General features: G+C 42.2%; 1 protein-coding gene across 1 annotated transcript in view; it reads right to left on the reverse strand.

Moving 5' to 3' along the window:
- Positions 1 to 1,590: 1,590 nt before the first annotated feature.
- The window catches only part of ephb3a (eph receptor B3a), a 96,721-nt gene continuing 79,139 nt past the window's right edge, over positions 1,591 to 19,172 (reverse strand). The window contains exons 14-15 of the mRNA XM_080440676.1: positions 11,451 to 11,644; positions 1,591 to 2,120 (exon numbers count right to left, since the gene is read on the reverse strand). Of these exons, the coding sequence (XP_080296802.1) occupies positions 2,006 to 2,120; positions 11,451 to 11,644 (309 nt within the window). The 3' untranslated portion in view covers positions 1,591 to 2,005. The remainder of the gene's footprint in view (positions 2,121 to 11,450; positions 11,645 to 19,172) is intronic.

Raw genomic sequence — 19,172 nt, forward strand, 5'->3', positions numbered from 1 at the left:
ATATATATATATATCTGTCCAATTCTGCCAAGGCAGAATTATTTCCATCTCATTCAAACGTTCACATCCAATTAAAAACATGTGAGAAAAAAACAAAACAAGCATTGTAAAAAAAAAAAGATACTTCCCAATACCGATAAAAACACATAACAGTCTTTTTTTCTTTTTTTTTGCAATAATAAGAAATAACTTAGCATTCAAAACAATGCATAATATGAATAAAATAAGACTTAAGAAAAACATATGGACGTTAAAGTCCATGCAGCCAGCACCTAACAGATATACGATTCACGTTTCCTTCCCCCCCTACATCGGTTCCACTCTGGCGCGCACGCGACGCGGCGTGCGCGCGAGGTGTCACGCGCGTGAGGCGTCGTGCACGGTGGCCTCCAGGCGATTGCAAAGCCTTTCCTTGCGTCACCCTCATTAACCAGAGTCGGACAACACGTAACAGTACCTTACACTGGGAAAAAAATCCTCAGTGTTAATTTAACTTCCAGAATGTGCGAACGGAGCCATTTATGGATCCGTTCGCATACCTCTGGAAGTTAAATTAACACCGAGGATTTTTTTTACTGTGCGCTGTACACTTTGTACAGAATCATGACATAGCAAAACAAAAAAAGAGAAAAAAATATCTCCCACTTTATCTTGGAAGACGACATTTTAAGAGGAAGCTAGATGAGAGAAGACATAATTTTTCTTCCAAAAAAAAAACACAAAAAAAAACAGTAAATCACCAAAGTCCAAATACTAGACCTGGATCTGGGACTCCCGATGGGGGGCTGAGACACCCCCCCTTCCCACCCCCCTTCCCCTGCAAAGTCAAGCTCTTTCAGAGTATCAGGTGTTATCAAGCAATAGTTTGGTTTCATTTTGGCACTGTATGTATTTTTAGACACTGCTCTTAGACTGAGATCAACTCCTTTTTGCAGTTTTCTGATCCGGTCTGGAGTGGACAGAACTTTGCGTGACCAGGTCGGGCGGAAAAAATGGACACCATGAGCACCCGGGCTCTTCCAAATATGATTCCCCTCAGAACTCCCCCTCGGAATCAAATTAATCCGACAAGTTTCTTCAAGTACTTCTTGGAATACGTAGTTCGGTATGTCCATGTTTTATTCCAACTCGTAGCGCGACTGCCTAGACTAGACTCTGCATTCATGTGGCGGGGGAACAAAAAAACAAAAGCGCCGCGCCACCAACCCGGATACATAACCCGGAAACCACTTTCTAGAATTGCAGAGTAGGCGTGGCCTAGACGGATCATCACACTATAGTCCGCTTGGAACGAAAACAGGCTCTCTCTCCGCCGCGTGGAAAAGCCTGGTGACGCGAGGTTAGACTCCGTAACCGCGCGAGTTCTCTCGTCCGTTTTTGCGGAAGAAAGCAGGTCAATTTAAGCGAGACGGTGGAAGGAATGAAGGAAGTTAGGAAGGAAAAAGGTGGCAAAAAGGGGGTAGAGATACGGTAGACTATGATAGCACTGAGGAAGCGCTTCCCAACCTGCAGAGGACACATGCAAGACATGCAAACACAACCTGAGGGAGGGGGGAGGGAAGGGGGGCGGAGGGAGGGAGGGACAACGGACGGACGACCATGGAAGTTTGGCTTCATGTAAAAAAAACGGACACTTCGTTTTTTTTTCTTCACAAATTTCACACGTGTCAACATAGTACTGCAACAGGAACTTTTCTTTTCGAAAAACAAAAAGGTTATAATCTCCATGTGCACAGGCCCCCCCGGCGAAATGATCCGAAAGGGGTCTTCTTTTCATCTCTGTCGGGGGGGGGGGGAGGATTCCTTTTTTTCCCCCACCACCCCGCATCAGATTCTCTCCACGTTAAGAGTCTTCTTAGGTAGTTTTTTTTTTAACTCTCTGTTACTGTATGTATATTATGTTCCGTTTGGCTTCCAAGTTCTTGAAATGGGTTTTTGTTTTTTGTTTTGTTCTTCTGGGGTCGGTTTTGTTTTTTTCTCCTCTCTCTCTCTCTCTCTCTCTCTCTCAGACCCTGATGGGGAGCGTCTGGCTCATCTGCTGTCGAACAATCTCTTGAGTGGTGTCCTCCGGGCTCTTCCTGTGATGGCCGGGCAGCGTGCCGCCGACCCGCAGCAGATCCCTGCCAACACAAAGACACGCAGGGGTCATTCACAGGTTCACAAGACACTTCAAACAAAAAAAGACAAGGGGGCCGTATCTCATTGCTTCTTTGTGTTAAAGGCTGGGGGTTTCAGATTACACACATTGTAGAGCGTCTGGCCGCTGCACGGCGAAAAGAGACAAAGAGGACAGCGTTGCCGTCGGGCAGAAACCTCTTATATCCGTTATTCAAAACCCATTTTTGAACTTGTCGATCTGCTACTTTTGAATTTGAATCCTGAAAAGTAACATTTTTTTGGACATAATATGAGGTTTCCACCCGACAGAGACAATATGTTGTTACTGATATACCGATGATGGAGTACCCAGCAACATTAGACGCCAGACTGCTATTTACCAATCCATATCCAACCCCAGATCCAAATCAATTCATCATAATGCTTTGTTTAATAAAAGTGTGTGAAATGTACTGTGTGGCACGCTCACGAACACGCGCACACACACACACACACACACACACACACACACACACACACACACACACACACATCTCGGTGATCTTTCCGGCTGTACATTTGTCTGAGTGTCCTTTGTTCGGTGGCCCCAGTGTCCTTCTCGCTGATGCTCGTCCTGGTCGAAGATGTTCAGGAGATAGTGGTGCATGTCTTCTCATTTCCCCTCCCTCTCTCTCTCTCTCTCTCTCTCTCTCCTCCCTCCATTATCTGGCTCCAGCATCATTGAGCAGTCAGTGGTAAGTGAGGTGCCGCAGTGATGCGTACACATTCTCGCTATATACCTTAAAAAAAAAAAAACACAGGGCCCCGGCGCACGCAAACACAGGAAATGCACACTAAAAACCACGCTCTGACTACGCAATTCTCTCTCTCTATCTCTCCTTCTCTCTCTCTCTCCCTCCCTCTCTCTCTCTATCCCGGGCTGTCACATAGAGATGAGCCCATGAATTAATCATCAGCTTGCCGTCCGCATAACGCCCCGACAACGTAGAATAATAACACACGCACACAAGTGTGTGTGTGTGTGTGTGTGTGTGTGTGTGCGCACACAAGTATAGCACGCCAACACACACACACGCGGCGACAACAACACGACGATCAGCCATCATCTCTCTCCCGGCGCGTCGTCCGGCGCGGCGCTGGGGACGCTCCCCCCCCCCCCATCCCCCCACCCCTCCCCCGGTGCGTTAAAAAGCTCATTAGCAACCTAATTAACCCATTGAGACCGGGAACGCATCTGTGTCATTTTAAGATTTATTTGGCTATTCAAAATGATTTTCTCATTTTTTTATCGTGAAAACGTGTGCGTGTGCAAATCTTTGAATATGTGTTTTTTAAAGCGAACATTTGTAAATCTCAAATGTCTCTCAACAAGTTTCTTAATTTTTCGGGAAAACAATTTGTTGCTATATCAGTGGTTCTCAAACCTTTTCATGTCAAGGACCACCCAAAATGATATGTTTTTGGCCGCCAATCCCCATCAAAATATGTTGTTCCATGGACGCCGCAGAAGCAAAGATTTGAGTTAAAAATGTTGTGTCAAAAAATTATATGAATTCAAAGATTTGCACAAATGTTCAAGTTTTTTTCAAAAATAGCAGATCTACAAGCTCGTAGCGCGGCACCGAGTGCCGCGCTACGAGCTTGTAGATCTGCTATTTTTGAATAGCCCCAAGTTAAAAATAGTGGTTCTAAAATTCTAAAATGACACGGTATGCGTTCCCGCTCTGAATGGGTTAAACACATTCCTCTCTTTTAGCCTCTTCTCAATCTCCCTTATTACTCACACTCCATCACCCCCTGCTTTTCCACCTCAGCAGCTGTGTGGCGGCTGCCTGTAGTCCCTATCAACCCCCCCCCCCCCCGTCCCCGTCCCGGTGGATCCAGCCACCCACACCACGGGGGAATTTTTAAAAAACCGAGGTCAGCCATTTACGTTTCCACACACAATTAGCTTAGCACTGGGCTCCCTGCTTCCTGGCACAGGACTGGCCCTTGGGGGGCACGCCGGTGCTATAGTGAGACCCCTGCGCCAAGGCATGAGTTGGCAGAGTGCCCGCGTGCTTGCATGTATGAATTCTACTTCGACTTTCAGTGGGGGGGAGGGGGGGTGGAAGAGTATCGCAGAGTTGGCGCAAGCAGACGAGCAGACACGCGCGCACGCACACACGCACGCACGCACGCATGCACACGCACACACACAAACTTGAGTTTGTTAACTTGATGCATTATACATTACTGTAGAGAGCTTGAGATCTAGTAGCTAACCCTGTGCTAATGATACCCAGGCTAGAGGATGCCAGCATAAAAATGGAACGCAGTAAGAAATGCACCGGTTACAAAATAAACAGCAGAAGCACAATAATAGGGCTATAGCAACATTTGGAAATCATTGAAGTTGTTCCATGCACACGGAAGGCTGTTTCCTCTCTTCGTTGGCCGTGCTGTTCCAGGGACACCAAGCTGACACGCGAGTTCTTCCTTCCTTCTGCCCAGAAAAAAGGAAGTTTGCCACTCGGGGAAAGAGAAAAAAAATGCGGAGGAGGACCGCTGCACTGGCAAACATCAACACTCATTAACCTACAAAGCAAAGCCTCTGAGAGAGAGCTTTACGCGTGTGACAATACGACAACGAAACCAACTGGCTCGACTCCTTGATGAGGCCCAACCCGAATGCATCGACAAACAACAACACCAAAACAAAAACAACACACGAGGGCCTGTTGTTCTGCCCTCCTTTAATCCAAACATACAGTCCGTGTTTGTTCGCTGGGCGACATCTTCCTCTTTCTCCAAACACTCCCAGAACACTCAGCAGACACTGCTCCAAAATTCTCTTCCATGACCCCACTAGTACTAACTAACTAAATAACTAACTACAGTAACTACAGTAACTACAGTAACTACAGTAACTAACTAACTAACTAACTATGTCAGAATTTTTTAACCCATTAAGACCTGGAACACATCTGTGTCATTTTTTTATGTGAGCTAAAAAGCATTATTTTACACTTTGGCTATTCAAAAATAGCAGATCTACAAGCTCGTAGCTTGTAGATCTGCTATTTTTGAAAAATCGTGAAAACTTGTGCAAACCTTTGAATATATATTTTTTTGAAGCAAACATTTGTAACTCAAATCTTTGCTTCTGGGGGTCCCTGGAACAACATGTTTTGAGATGGGGGTCCGCGGGCCAAATACATATCATTTTGGGGGTCCTTGACATGAAAAAGTTTGAGCACCACTGATATAGAGACATACGTTTTTCAGAATACTTTTGGGATTTATAGAAGACATTTGTAGAATCGGCTTCAGGTCTTAATTGCTTCCTAGTTCCTTGAGAAGTAGCGTCTCATTTTTGAGGGGGTCTCGAAACTTTCCCCAAAGTTTCACACAGTCCTCACCTTTGACTGACCTTTAGCTGGATTTTGTATCAAAAAAAAAAAAAAAAAAACAGTTATCTATCTATCTATCTGTGTGTATCTGTCTGTCTGTCGAAGCTACTGTAGCTATAATAGCAATAACGACAACAATTGTATTTTTATATAGCACTTTTCAAAATACCTTACAAAGTGCTTAACGAGAAACACCTTACACGACGCACACAAAGGAAAACAATATTGTAAAAAGGCTTCCATGTAAGAGCCATTGCAATTTGAGGAGTGCTTTGCTTTGAGAATGAGCTACTATAGGGACTTGGCAGGATGGAGCTCGCCAAGTCTCTCCAGTCACCTTTTGTTGTGGATCAGCCCCAGAGGCCCCCCCCCCCCGTCAGAGGACCTCGGGTTGCACTGCGGCTCTTTAGGGGTTAAAGGGGTCTCTGCTCTGTTCTCGCTGAACCCTGAAAGTTATCACGGAAACTATTTTTGAGCATTTCATTATGCGTATTAAGGCGTTATTCAGGCATTATTAAGGCTTGTATATCGGCTATTTCTGCCACGTGACACCTTTGCTCAAGACATACTGTATGCTGCCCTACGAAACTGCAGTGACTACATTTCTGGAGACACTGACATAGTTATTTGTCTGAAAGCTCAAATCAGCATGCCTGATTTTGAGGGGTAAACAATTACATCATAAACAGATAATACAATTAGTGCAATATCACTTACATACAGTACCAAAGCTATTTGTCTGGCAAGTTGAAACACTTGGAAAGCCAGTTAGATTGTCTTAGTTAGTTAATACACTGGCTTTGCAGGGCAGTGGGGCTTATGTGGTTAAAATGCAGCATTGCCTTTATGAGGGTTTTTTTGGTCACTATATTTTTGCACATAACGTGACATTTGTCCTCTGCATTTTACCCATCCTAGGAGCAGTGAGCACTGAGCAGCCATTGGTTGTTGTGCTCAGGGAGCTGTTAGGGGTTAAATGTCTTTCCTAGGGGACACTTTGACACGTTGCTGAGGCCTGGAATCGAACTCGGGACCTTTGGCTTACCAGGCGGTCTCTCTGACTATTCAGCTATGGCCGACCCAGTCAGTTATGGCCGCCCCCCCCAAATGTCAACTTCAAAAGTACAACTATCCTCGAAAGTGCACAGCAAACCATGGCACACTTTATTCTCTCAATGGCAAGATTTTTTTAAAACGCATCTGTGTCATTTTAGATTTCTTTGGCTATTCAAAAATATCAGATCTACAAGCTCATAGCGCGGCACCGAGTGCCGCGCTATGAGCTTGTATATCTGCTATTTTTTTTTTATCGTGAAAATGTGTGCAAATGTTTAAATATATATATATATATATATATATATATATATTAACATTTTTAATTCAAATCTTTGCTTCTGGGGGTCCCTGGAACAACATATTTTGATGGGGATTGGCGGCCAAAAAACACATGATTTTGGGTGGTCCTTGACATGAAAAAGTTTGAGAACCACCGATAGAACGACATATGTTTTTTTTTCAAAAAACTGTTTTAGATTTAGAAGACATTTGTAAAGATTTGCACAATCTTTCCCCCCAAAGATAGCATATCTACAAGCTCATAGCGCGGCACTCGGTGCCACGCTATGAGCTTGTAGATCTGCTATTTTTGAATAGCCAAATAAATCACACCTTAAAGGGTTAAAGCAGCGCTTCTCATTTGGTACGGTATAGCTTTGGGGAAAAGGCACTCAGCAGAGAGAGAGCCTCTCTGCCAAAGCGATGCAGCCTGCCCATAAAGTGCCACCGCGCCGCGGTGCCATTGCAACCAGCCTGGCGACGCCAGCCCACGCATAGGCATTTTGCTTTGGTGGAGGGCGTCCTCGTTGTCAAGCAAAATTGTCACTGTCGGGCGGAAACCTCGTATGTTGGCTAACGAATTGCTGACCTTAAAAACACCTTGATACTAATCCTCTAATCCTCTGTCCCCCACCTCCACCCCTCCTTTCTCTATAAATATATTGTACTGTATTGTATTATATGAATTACTGATGCATTTAGTACCATGGACCACACTGGAAACAAGCCCCCCTTTTTGTGTTGCTTTTCAGGAAATGGAAAAAACATCCTGTGTTCCGATGCCTCCAACGTAGTCATTATTTAGTCGCAAGCTCTTGTTAATAAATACCTTTCATTGGTTAAATATTTATAACCCACAGACACACATCCCCCCCCCCCCAAAAAAAAGGGGAAGAAAAATAGAGCAAAAATAGCAAATATAGCAGAAGTGTAGATCAGCCATTTTGATACTTTTGTGACACTGTATGACAAAGTAGGGCATTACATTTAGGACAAAGCATAGAAAGTTACATATCTCTGCTGTTAGGGAGAAACCAGCTAACTCCAAAAAAACAAAACAAAAAGTGGACCTCCAAGCTCACAATGAGGTTGGAGGTCAAAAGGGGGTGGAGCCTGGAGTCAGCAAAACCAGCTAACTCCACCCCCCTTCGATGGCGTTAGCTGGTTTAGCAGAAAGTTTGAGGATCCAATGGAGTTGGCTGGTTTTGTCAGAAGCGCTTTTTAATACTTTTCATTGGTTCAATATTTTTTTTTACCAACACACAGAGAGGTAAAGGGTGTTCAATAGCACTGATTTATGGGGAAAAAATGCAAAAGCGTCAAAATGGAGTTTCTGCCGGACAGCAACGAATCATGGAGATACAATGTTTCTGCCCGACAGCAACGACATTTGCTGGCGATCAGATGAGCTTTTAAGCCAGTGGCCACAAATCACCACGATGTCAAACCAACGATAGACAGATTGGTAAATCAAACGGCTAGAGAGGCAGCATTTCAGTCCGATAACTAACGAATAGATTGAAAACCTTCATTCACTCCTTGGTGAATAAATGTGAATAGAAGTGCGAATATTATTCGATATTGCCGTTCAGTCTCTGCTAAATATGACTCCCCGCTCAGCATATTAGAAGACATCCATTTAAGAGCATGGGAGATATACATATATATATATATGTATATATGTATATATATATATATATATATATATAACAAATCCCTCTAGGGGAAAACGGAACACTTATGCATACAAGCTGATGCATACAAGCGCATGCACCTCTGTGACACTGACATTAACCCATTCGATCCGGGATTTCTTTGGCTATTCAAAAATAGCAGATCTACAAGCTCATAGCGCGGCACCGAGTGCCGCGCTATGAGCTTTTAGATCTGCTATTTATGAAAAATCTTGAAAGTTTGTGCAAATCTTTTAATATATATAATTTTTTTAAAGCGAACATTTGTACAATATTTAGTTCCAGGGACATCCAGAAGCAAATATTTGAGTTCAAAGATATTCGCTTAGTTTAAAACATATAATACTCAAAAGATTTGCACACATTTTCATGATTTAGACAAAATAGCAGACCTACAATCTCGTAGCGCGGCTCTCGGTGCCGCGCTATAAGCTTGTAGATCTGCTATTTTTGAATAGCGAAAGTATAAAATGATGGTTATAGCCTACTGTAGCTCAAAACTAAAATGACACACAGATGATTTCCGGGATTGAAGGGGTTAAGAGCGAAGGTCAGCTGTGACACGTCACGTACACATGGGCCACATAGTGCTGCACATGCATGTAAAACCTTTGGCTCTCAAAGTGGGGTCCCGGGACCCCCAGGGGTCCTTGAGGGAGTTCCAGGGGGTCCCCAGCTAAATGATATAGATAGTTAGGAACCAAATGGACCCTTATGGGTCTGTAACTCTGAGAGTGTAGAAATGGAACCAAATGGACCCTAACAGGTTCATTTGGTTCCATTTGGACACTCTCAGAGTTAAATTAACATTGACTTTACAATATATACCGGGGTTCCAGAGATAGAAATGCCATTAAATGGGGGTCCGTAGCCTAATGCATGTCAAACTGGGGGGGTCCTTGAAATGAAAATGGTTGAGAATCACTATTAGAGCCGTAAAAAAATCTTCTCTTATGGGGGTCCTTGGCATATCTTTTCAAATGGGGGTCCGCGGGCTACTAAGTGTCAATTTGGGGGTCCTTGACATGAAAAAGTTTGAGAAGCACTGGCCTTCTGAAACAATTAGCCAATGACAAACCTTTCCTCAAAAGTTTTATGTTGGTACGTGAATCCGTTGCGATATAGGCCACACATACACGCGGTTTGGCCAGTCGGTGTGATAAGTTCATCAGTTCTTAACTTCTTCCTTTCCCCAATAATAAACCTTTCCTACTAACAGACAGGCAAACAGATACAGATAAATGAGAACGGGACGAAAACATAAGCCCCCGTCCCACTTTGGTTTGGCAGAGCTAACAAAACGCTTCCTATACGATACAAAGTGGGCAAATTTATCTAGATGAATCTATATGAAATTCCTGGACAAGATAAATAGAGGCTGGCACGGTGCCCGTAAGCACAAATCACAATACAAAGCTCTTATTATTTCCAGTGGCGGAATAAAAACGGCATGAAAAAACAAACTAAAGCGAAATTGGCCAGTGAGTGTGTGTGTGCGCTGCTCTTTTGTCCCTCCACTCAATAGGGCCACGTCCACTAAGAGGTTTTTCCCCCCCGGCTGAAAACGTGAAAAGGCGCTCGCTTAACCCATCGAGACCTGGAACGCATCTGTGTCATATTTCGATGTGAGCTAAAAAGCATTATCTTACACTTTGGCTATTCAAAAATAGCAGATCTACTGCCGCGCTACGAGCTTGTAGATCTGCTATTTTTGAAAAATCGTGAAAATGTGTGCAAATCTTTGAATATATATTATTTAAAGCGAACATTTGTAACTCAGATCTTTGCTTCTGGGGGTCCCTGGAACAAAAAAAAATTGAGATGGGGTCGGCGGCCAAATACATATCATTTTGGGGGTCCTTGACATGAAAAAATGATTTAGAAGACATTTTGTAGAATCGGCCTCAGGTCTTAATGGGCTAAACACGCTTCCAAACGCCCAAGTTGAAAATATGATAACATGTAAAGTTGAGAACTTCTTCCACCACTGCTGCTGTGTGCCTGTGCTTTGCTGTGTGTGTGTGTGTGTGTGTGTGTGTGTGTGTGTGTGTGTGTGTGTGTGTGTGTGTGTGTGTGTGTGTGTGTGTGTGTGTGTGTGTGTGTGTGTGTGTGTGTGTGTGTGTGTGTGTGTGTGTGTGTGTGTGTGTGTGTGTGTGTGTGTGTGTGCGTGCGTGCGTGCGTGCGTGCGTGCGTGCGTGCGTGCGTGCGTGCGTGCGTGCGTGCGTGCGTGCGTGCGTGCGTGCGTGTGTGCGTGTGTGTCAGTGGTGGAAAAAGTACTCAAATGTTTAACTTAAGTAAAAGTATCAATACTGCAAGTAAAAGTCCGATATTTAAAATTTACTTGAGTAAAAGTACAAAAGTATTGGTATCAAAATGTACTTAAAGTACCAAAAGTAAAAGTACAAAATGTTTGGAAATAGACGATCTATAAACTCACACCGCGTCGCATTGTAGACAGCTTGTAGATCGTCTATTTTCAAATAGCCTATGTATAAAATAGGGCTAAAGTGGTTAATGTATGTTTTATAATGTAACAATTTATATCTGCAAAGTAACTAGTAACTAAAGTTTTCATATAATTGTAGTGGAGTAAAAGTACAATATTTGCCTCTGAGATGTAGTGGAGTAGAAGTAAAAGTACAGAAAATTGGAATGACTCCAGTAAAGTAAAAATACCCCAAAATTGTACTTAAGTACAGTACTTGAGTAAATGTACTTATAGTTACTTTACACCACTGATAACATGTAAAAAATCTCCACTGGTGTGCTGCTGTGTGCCCGTGCTTTGCCGTGTGTGTGTGTGTGTGTGTGTGTGTGTGTGTGTGTGTGTGTGTGTGTGTGTGTGTGTGTGTGTGTGTGTGTGCATGCGTGCGTGCGTGCGTGCGTGCGTGCGTGTGCATGTCCAGCTCACCCCGAGTAGCTGCTGGTGACCACCTTGAGGCTGGCGGCGTTGCGGAGCAGCTTGTCCAGGGTGCTGACGATGCGGCAGAACTTTGGCCTGAGGTTCCTCTCCTTCACCCAGCACTCCAGCATCAGCTGGTGGAGCACCATGGGACAGTCCATGGGCGGAGGCAGCCTGTAGTCCTGCTCCACCGCCGTCATCACCTGAACGACACACAGCAGGGAATCGTTAATTTGTTTAACGAGTACCAGGGGGTCCCCAGCGAAATTAGTTAAAGACGGAATGCCGTGATTTTCAGTGATTCCCCCCCCCCCCCCTTAAAACATAATCATCAGGTATTATGGTTATACTAGGAGGAAGATTTTTTTCAAACAAATGTAGAGAAAGTGTTAAAATTATGTTTTTATGTGGACACGCCTCCAGTTCATTAAGTATACCTGGTTCTCACCTTAGCACCTCCTCCTCCCACCTGAACCACAAGACCACCCACCTGTCCTAGTCCCTCCTCCTCCTCATGCCCACACCTGTTGTGTTATGATAATGAGGGGGAGGGTATAATTTTACTGCGTCATTAAAGCTATGTTTTTCTATTGGTACGTTTGAGCCTCCAGGGAGAAACTCAAAATAGTCAGAGAAGACGTAAAACACCATAAAAACACCACCAGGGTGCTTAATGAAGTTCTATCAACCTCATAGACACATGAACGACAGAAAAAGTGCAAAATCATGGCACCACCTCTTTAACATAGCGTCACAATCATTTTTAACCACTTAGCTTTGGGCTATTCAAAAATAGCATATATACAAGCGCATAGCGCGGCACCGAGTGCCGCGCTATGAGCTTGTAGATCTGCTATTTTTGAAAAAACCTTGAAAATGTGTGCATATCTTTGAATATTTATAATTTTTAAAGCGGAAATATCTTTGCTTCTGGGGGGGTCCCTGGCACAAAACATTTTCTGGGGGTCCTCGGCCAAATGTATATCAATTTAGGGGTCCTCCTTGGCATGAAAAAGGTTGAAAACCACTGATCTAAGCATGTTGTGTTAATGAATGACCGGGCTGGGGTGGGGTTTAAACCCTCATGCTTTATCGTCGTGCTGACTAACCGTCTTTGAAGTGAACCTTAATAAGCATTGTGTTGGCCTTTATTTCAATTAGGCCTTGTCGACGGCGTGGAAAGCCAGCGCTCTGTGATTCTACATTACTCTCTGTTTTTGCATTAAACCACCTCTCTGCTAACACCATCTCGCCTCTCGCCTTCCTATCCCTTTTCTCCACCTCGCCGGTTCAAGCCACTGTGGAGTAATGAATAGCAAATGAGGAAGGGAAGAAACAAATGCTATGCACTGTCTAACTTTCTCGTTTCTTCTGGCGTCAAAGGTCGTGTCATAGGATCTAATAATGTCTCAATAGAAGAGTAGGGAGACCAAATGCAACCATCCCCACTTGTATAAGTTATATTGTATTTTCAGTTATTATGCTCCACACAAATGGAACAAACCTCAGGACTCTCTGAAACTGGAGCGATTGGTCTCCATAGAGACATTTAGGATACTTCTTGAGGACACATTTCATAGTGACTGCACCTGTTTCATGTAACACTATATTTATTTGCTTCTGTGATGATTGTAATGTTTATTATTGTTTTTCATTATGTTATGTATTTCTTATGTTTTATATGCTGTTATCGGGGCGTCCTTGAAAAAGAGAGCTTGCTCTCAATGGGCTTCCCTGAATAAATAAAGGAAAAAGAAAGAAAGGACGATTTCACCCATTTTCAACTTATCTTCATATAATAGATCCTCACTAATGCTCCTGATAAAATTGTGTCATTTTCCCCATTCAGTCTGTGTCTCATAGGAGGGATGTGGACACTTCAGAAACTTTTCATTTTTATTTTTATTAACGCAAGAACAATGGCTTCCATTATAGCATGCTAACTTTCCAGGAACAGAAAGCCTGTAGTTTCTATTAGCTTGGATTCCCCATCGATGATGTCACTGGTAGACGGGCTTCTGAACCGTCCACAGCCCTCCTCCGAGACACAGACCGAGTAGACAAAAATGGTGCCATGTTATAATGAGCATTTAGTGAGGACCAATTATACGAAGACAGGTTGAAAATGGGTGAAGTCGTCCTTTAACATACTCTACCACAGTACGTGGTTCTCAACCTTTTTTTCCGGACCAGGGGCCCACTTGAAAATCTTGAAAAGCATTCGCGGGGGCCCACCTATCTGACCACACGGTGGTCAGGTGGGTGGGCCGCGTACATTTTCAGAGCATGTTTATTTTAATGATCAATCAATCGATTGCGTTCCACCTAGGATCAATGGAACTAACGTAGTATACCATGAGTTCTTATTAATTGGTATCATTTTTTTATATTAACCCTTTCAGACCGAGAACGCATCTGCGTCATTTTAAGATTTATTTGGGCTATTCAAAAATAGCATATATACAAGCTCATAGCTGAGCTTGTAGATCTGCTATTATTTTTTTTAAATCATGAAAATGTGTGCAAATCTTTGAATATCTATTTTTCCATAGCGCACATTTTTAACTCATTGAGTGCCTGAATTATTTCTGGCTATTTCTGGCCAGTACGATTTTTCTTTTTTTTCAAAGTAAAAAAAAAGTGCTTAGGAAGCGAGATACAGCCTTTTTTTCAGTTATAAGTTAAATAAGGAGTGGATGGAGCTGCAAATCTTCAGATAATGATATCTTGGGTTCTTTTTTGTTTTGTTTTTTTTCTATTTTTTTCAAAAACACGTGAAACACGTTAATGGCACGATGCACCATAGCGGTAAAACACGTGAAACACGTTAATGGCACTCAATGAGTTAACTCTGTTACAACTTCTGGGGGGTCCTTGGAACAAAATATTTTGAGATGGGGGTCCGCGGCCAAAATTCATATAATTTTGGGGGTCCTTGACATGAAAAAGTTTGAGAACCACTTGAGAACTAGATTATAGCAACATGATTAAAAAAAAATAAACTGTTAGGATTTAGAAGACATTTATAGAATCCCCCCAGAAGCAAAGATTTGAGTTACAAATGTTGTATTTAGTAGATTCTTTCCTGGTCTGAAAGGGTTAATGTTATATTATCATAAAAATCTTAATGTTCTGAAAAATCTTTGGGCTTTTTTGGCCACTTGCAATACCCTCAGGTTGAGAACTAATACTCTAGTCTATAACATACAGATTGTACAAAACATCATTGTATTACCTAAAAAAAAAGGTTACATAATACAGCTTTAATATGTTTCTCCACAGCATTGTTTACACCTGTGACTGAGGAGACAACCCTCCATATGTCACGTAGGTGGATTTTTAACTGCTCAAACCAGGAAGTAGCCATCAGGGAGCGATAAAGCGGCTATGCTACGCCTGCTGCTTGTCCTTTGATTTTTATGTGGGCTTTATGCTGTGGGCTCCCTGTGCAAAGTGTCTGTTTAGAAGCAGCAGTCTGTTGACTTTGCTTATTGAGCAGCTTCTCTACACTACAGTCCTGAAACCTACCGGGAGCAATATAAGAACAATATCTACTTTGATTCTATGTTAATGGACCTGCTACGCACTACCTTGGTTATTCTCTGCGGTGGAAAGTAGGCCTACAGTACATTTACTTAAAGGGGAAATCCACCCATTTTCAATATTTAACTATGTCATTAATATAGCATAAAGGAGTTGTGTGGAAATAAGAAAAAATTAAAAAAAAAATTAACATTGCAAAAAAATTTAACATTGCAAAAAAATTAACATTGCAAATTACACTGTGATGACTCATCATGGTGTAATTTGCAATGTTAATTTTTTTGCAATGTTAAAATTTTTTGCAATGTTATTTTTTTTTTTAATTTTTTCTTATTTCCACACAACTCCTTTATGCTATATTAATGACATAGTTAAATATTGAAAATGGGTGGATTTCCCCTTTAAGTACTGCACTTAAGTACTGTTTTTAGGTATCTTTCCATTTTCCAATACTTTCCACTGCATCTCAGAGGCAAATGTTGTACTTTTCACTCAACTACATTTATTTGAAAACTTTAGTTACTAGTTATTTTACAGATTTAGATTATTATTAAAAAACATACAATGACCAGACTTAAAGGGATATTTCACCCCGAAAATATATTTTTTTCCTATCGATTAGTCATCCCATGGAGACTTGAATTCGTGGATATAATTTTCATATGGAATATAAAAAAAAAATTAGTACTTTTACTTTGGCGCTGTGTCATCTTTCCCCTTTAGGCTAGTGGTTAAGATGTTGACTTTCCACGCTGGAGACCAGAGTTCAAATCCTGGGCGTTACATACATACTTATATTTTGATACCGATACTTTTGTATTTTTACTCAAGTACAATTTTGAATAAAGGCATTTTAGTTGTAACAGAGCATTAATTGTAAATTATGGTACTGCTATTTTTTACATCTGAGTAGCCTACTTCATCCATCACTGGGAACAATAAGAAAACATCTCTACTTTGATGCTTGCTATGTTACTACCTTGGTTATACTTGATTCCTGGTACCTTTTTTACTTGTATTGCCACGAGCGCTGTGAGTCTCGTTTTGGAAACACAATAAGGAACAGATCCTCCTTTGAGAGCGAGCGGACGCGCAGCACAGCACGCAGCCTCTGCTAGCTCACTGCTTTGTTAAGGTGAAGAACAGCCAATAGATTTCTCTCCTCCCTGCAAAGAGTTCACTACCTTGAGACTGTCTGTGGTGCTAAGATAGCCTACAGCTGCAGTAAAAGAAGTGTCCGAGTGTGTGTGTGTGTGTGTGTGCGCGTGCGTGCGTGCGTGTGTGCGTGCGTGTGTGTGTGTGTGTACTTGTAGTATTACTACACTTGTGAGGGCAAACCTTAGTAGAATTAGAAAAATAGACATTATGGGGACAATTATCCTATAGTCCTCAAGACAGGAGTTGATGTTTTATGGTTAAGCCATTATGGCCTGAGGTTCCGATTCTGCAAAATGTCTTCTAAATCCTTAACGGTTTTCTGAAAAACGTATGTTTCTATATCAGTGGTTGTCAAACTTTTTTCATGTCAAGGACCCCCAAAATGATATGAATTTGGCAATTTTCCCATCTAAAAATGTTTTGTTCCAGGGACCCCCAGAAGCAAAGATTTTATTTCATGTTTGCTTTAAAGGGACAACACCTTGAATTTAAAAAACAATAATAATATTTAATATCATATTGTTTATGTCCCTGAAACGTTTTTCAAAAGGTTTGAGCCTAAATCAAGCCTCAGATACTCATTCCAAGTAACTAACTTCTCTCTGGCTTATAAAGCACTTTCACCTGCAATACCACATTGTCCTGTTTGGCACGGGGCACTATTGAGCCAGTTTGTATGCATGTTACTCCTGGTTCTGTGAAAAAAAAAAAAAAAAAAAGAAGACCAAAAAAAAGAAAAGAAAAAAAATATATATATATTTTTTTTTGGGGGGGTTGGAACTGATAAACGGGAGGGATTGTACCCCAAATCAGTTTGGCCTGTTTTGAGACCAATTTACAGAAAAACCCAGATTTGCTGTGAAAGCCTGAGTGTTCAAACTGGGGTATTTTTGGGGATAGAAGAGAGGTAGTGGAGACCAAAAACACACAAAAAAGAAGAAAAAGTTTTGCACACATTTTCGAGATTCTTCAAAAATAGCATATCTTCAAGCTCGTAGATCTGCCTGACATCGTGTGTGTGTGTGTGTGTGTGTGTGTGTGTGTGTGTGTGTGTGTGTGTGTGTGTGTGTGTGTGTGTGTGTGTGTGTGTGTGTGTGTGTGTGTGTGTGTGTGTGTGTGTGTGTGTGTGTGTGTGTGTGTACGTGTGTGTGTGTGTGTGTGCGTGTACGTGTGTGTGTGAGAGACCAGGGGGACATCTGTGAGGGTGAGAAAGAGTGTGTGAGAGAGAGGAGAAGGGCATTGCAGGGTTTTTTTGCAGGGTGGTGGGTGGATAGGTTTGGGTTGTAAATAAGGTGGTAAAACAAAGCGTCGGCAGCGCGGCACACAGCTGCGCTCTCGCTCTCTCTCTCTCTCTCTCTCTCTCTCTCTCAGTGTGTGTCTGCGCGGCGCCGATAAAGACGCCAAGCTCAGAAATCACACACACAACTCAACTCGCCTCCAACTCCCTGGTGGCTCCAAACTTTGAGATAACAATCAGCGGCCGCGGTTATCTGTGTGTGTGTGTGTGTGTGTGTGTGTGTGTGTGTGTGTGTGTGTGTGTGTGTGTGTGTGTGTGTGTGTGTGTGTGTGTGTGTGTGTGTGTGTGTGTGTGTGTGTGTGTGTGTGTGTGTGTGTGTGTGCGCGTGTTGCTATAACTGTGAGGGCCAAATGTCCCCACGAGTATAGTGAAATCTGAGAGATAGACATAGTGAGGACCATATCTGGAATGGATGTCACAAGAGAAATGGTTGTTTTATTGTTAAAACATATCTTATATTGTTCCAGGGACCCCCCAGAGGCAAAGAATAGATAAAATGTTTGCTTTAAACAATATATATTCAAAGATTTGCACACATTTTCATGATGATTTTTTTTTTGCAGTGTGCCGCGCTATGAGCTTGTATATCTGCTATTATTTTAATAGCCAAAGTGTAAAATTGTGTAAAATAATGCTTTGTAAAACCTATATTTTTGGGGAGTTAAGGTTAAAATGAGGAAAAGATTAAGGTTGGGGTTAGGATTAGACACCTAGAGGTTTGTTGGGGTTGGAGTTATGCCTGATTCATATTTACTGTAGGTGTAAGCGCACCAAAAATAGTAGATCACAACAACACAAGGCGTTGCTAGCTTGTTGATCTGCTATTTTTCGGTTTCAGGGTAACGGTTTAAAAATGGCATTCACATAATTGCTGGTCTGGAATGGCGAGGATCTCGCAAGTATAGTAATACAACTATACTGTGTGTGTTTGTGTGTGTGTGTGTGTGTGTGTGTGTGTGTGTGTGTGTGTGTGTGTGTGTGTGTGTGTGGGGGGGGTTCTGGTACTCGTATGCGTGTAATGCGTTTAAATCACGTGCGGGCGCATGTGATTTGGCGGGATCTCCCTCGTCTGTCAGGTGAAACCGCAGTAAAGGGCTTTACTTTTACTTTTAACCCCTTAAGACCGGGAAAGAATATGTGTCTTTTTTAGATTTCTTTGGCTATTCAAAAATAGCAGACCTACAAGCTCGTAGCGCGGCACCGATATGCTATTATTATTTATTTTTTTTATCATGAAAAATTTGTGCAAATCTTATATTTTTTTAAGCGTACATTTTTAACTCAACTCAACTTCTGGGGGTCCCTGGGACAAAATATTTTGAGATGGGGGTCCACGGCCAAATGCATTTTTTGTTTTAACTGTTAGGATTTAGAAGACATTTGTAGAATCCCCCAGAAGCAAAGATTTGAGTTTCAAATTCCTTTAAAAAATATATATACAAAGATTTCCACACATTTTCACGTTTCTTTTTCAAAAATAGCAGATCTACAAGCTCGATCTGCTATTTTTGAATAGCCCAAAGGAATCTTAAGATGACAGACGCGTTCCCGGTCTTAAAGGGTTAAAGGGAACGACACGACGCCTGCGGTCGTAGAGCTGTGGTGCCGATCTACAAACCATCACAAGCCGATCCCTGTGAGCTTGTAGATCTGCTTTTTTTTTTAAAGCACTTCTGGGGGGAACATTAGCCTAAAAATAGCCGATCTACAAGATCACAAGGCGCCACAACATG

The sequence above is a fragment of the Gymnoscopelus braueri genome (genome assembly GCF_963280865.1).
Source record: "Gymnoscopelus braueri genome assembly, chromosome: 10".
Classification (NCBI taxonomy): Eukaryota; Metazoa; Chordata; class Actinopteri; order Myctophiformes; family Myctophidae; genus Gymnoscopelus; species Gymnoscopelus braueri.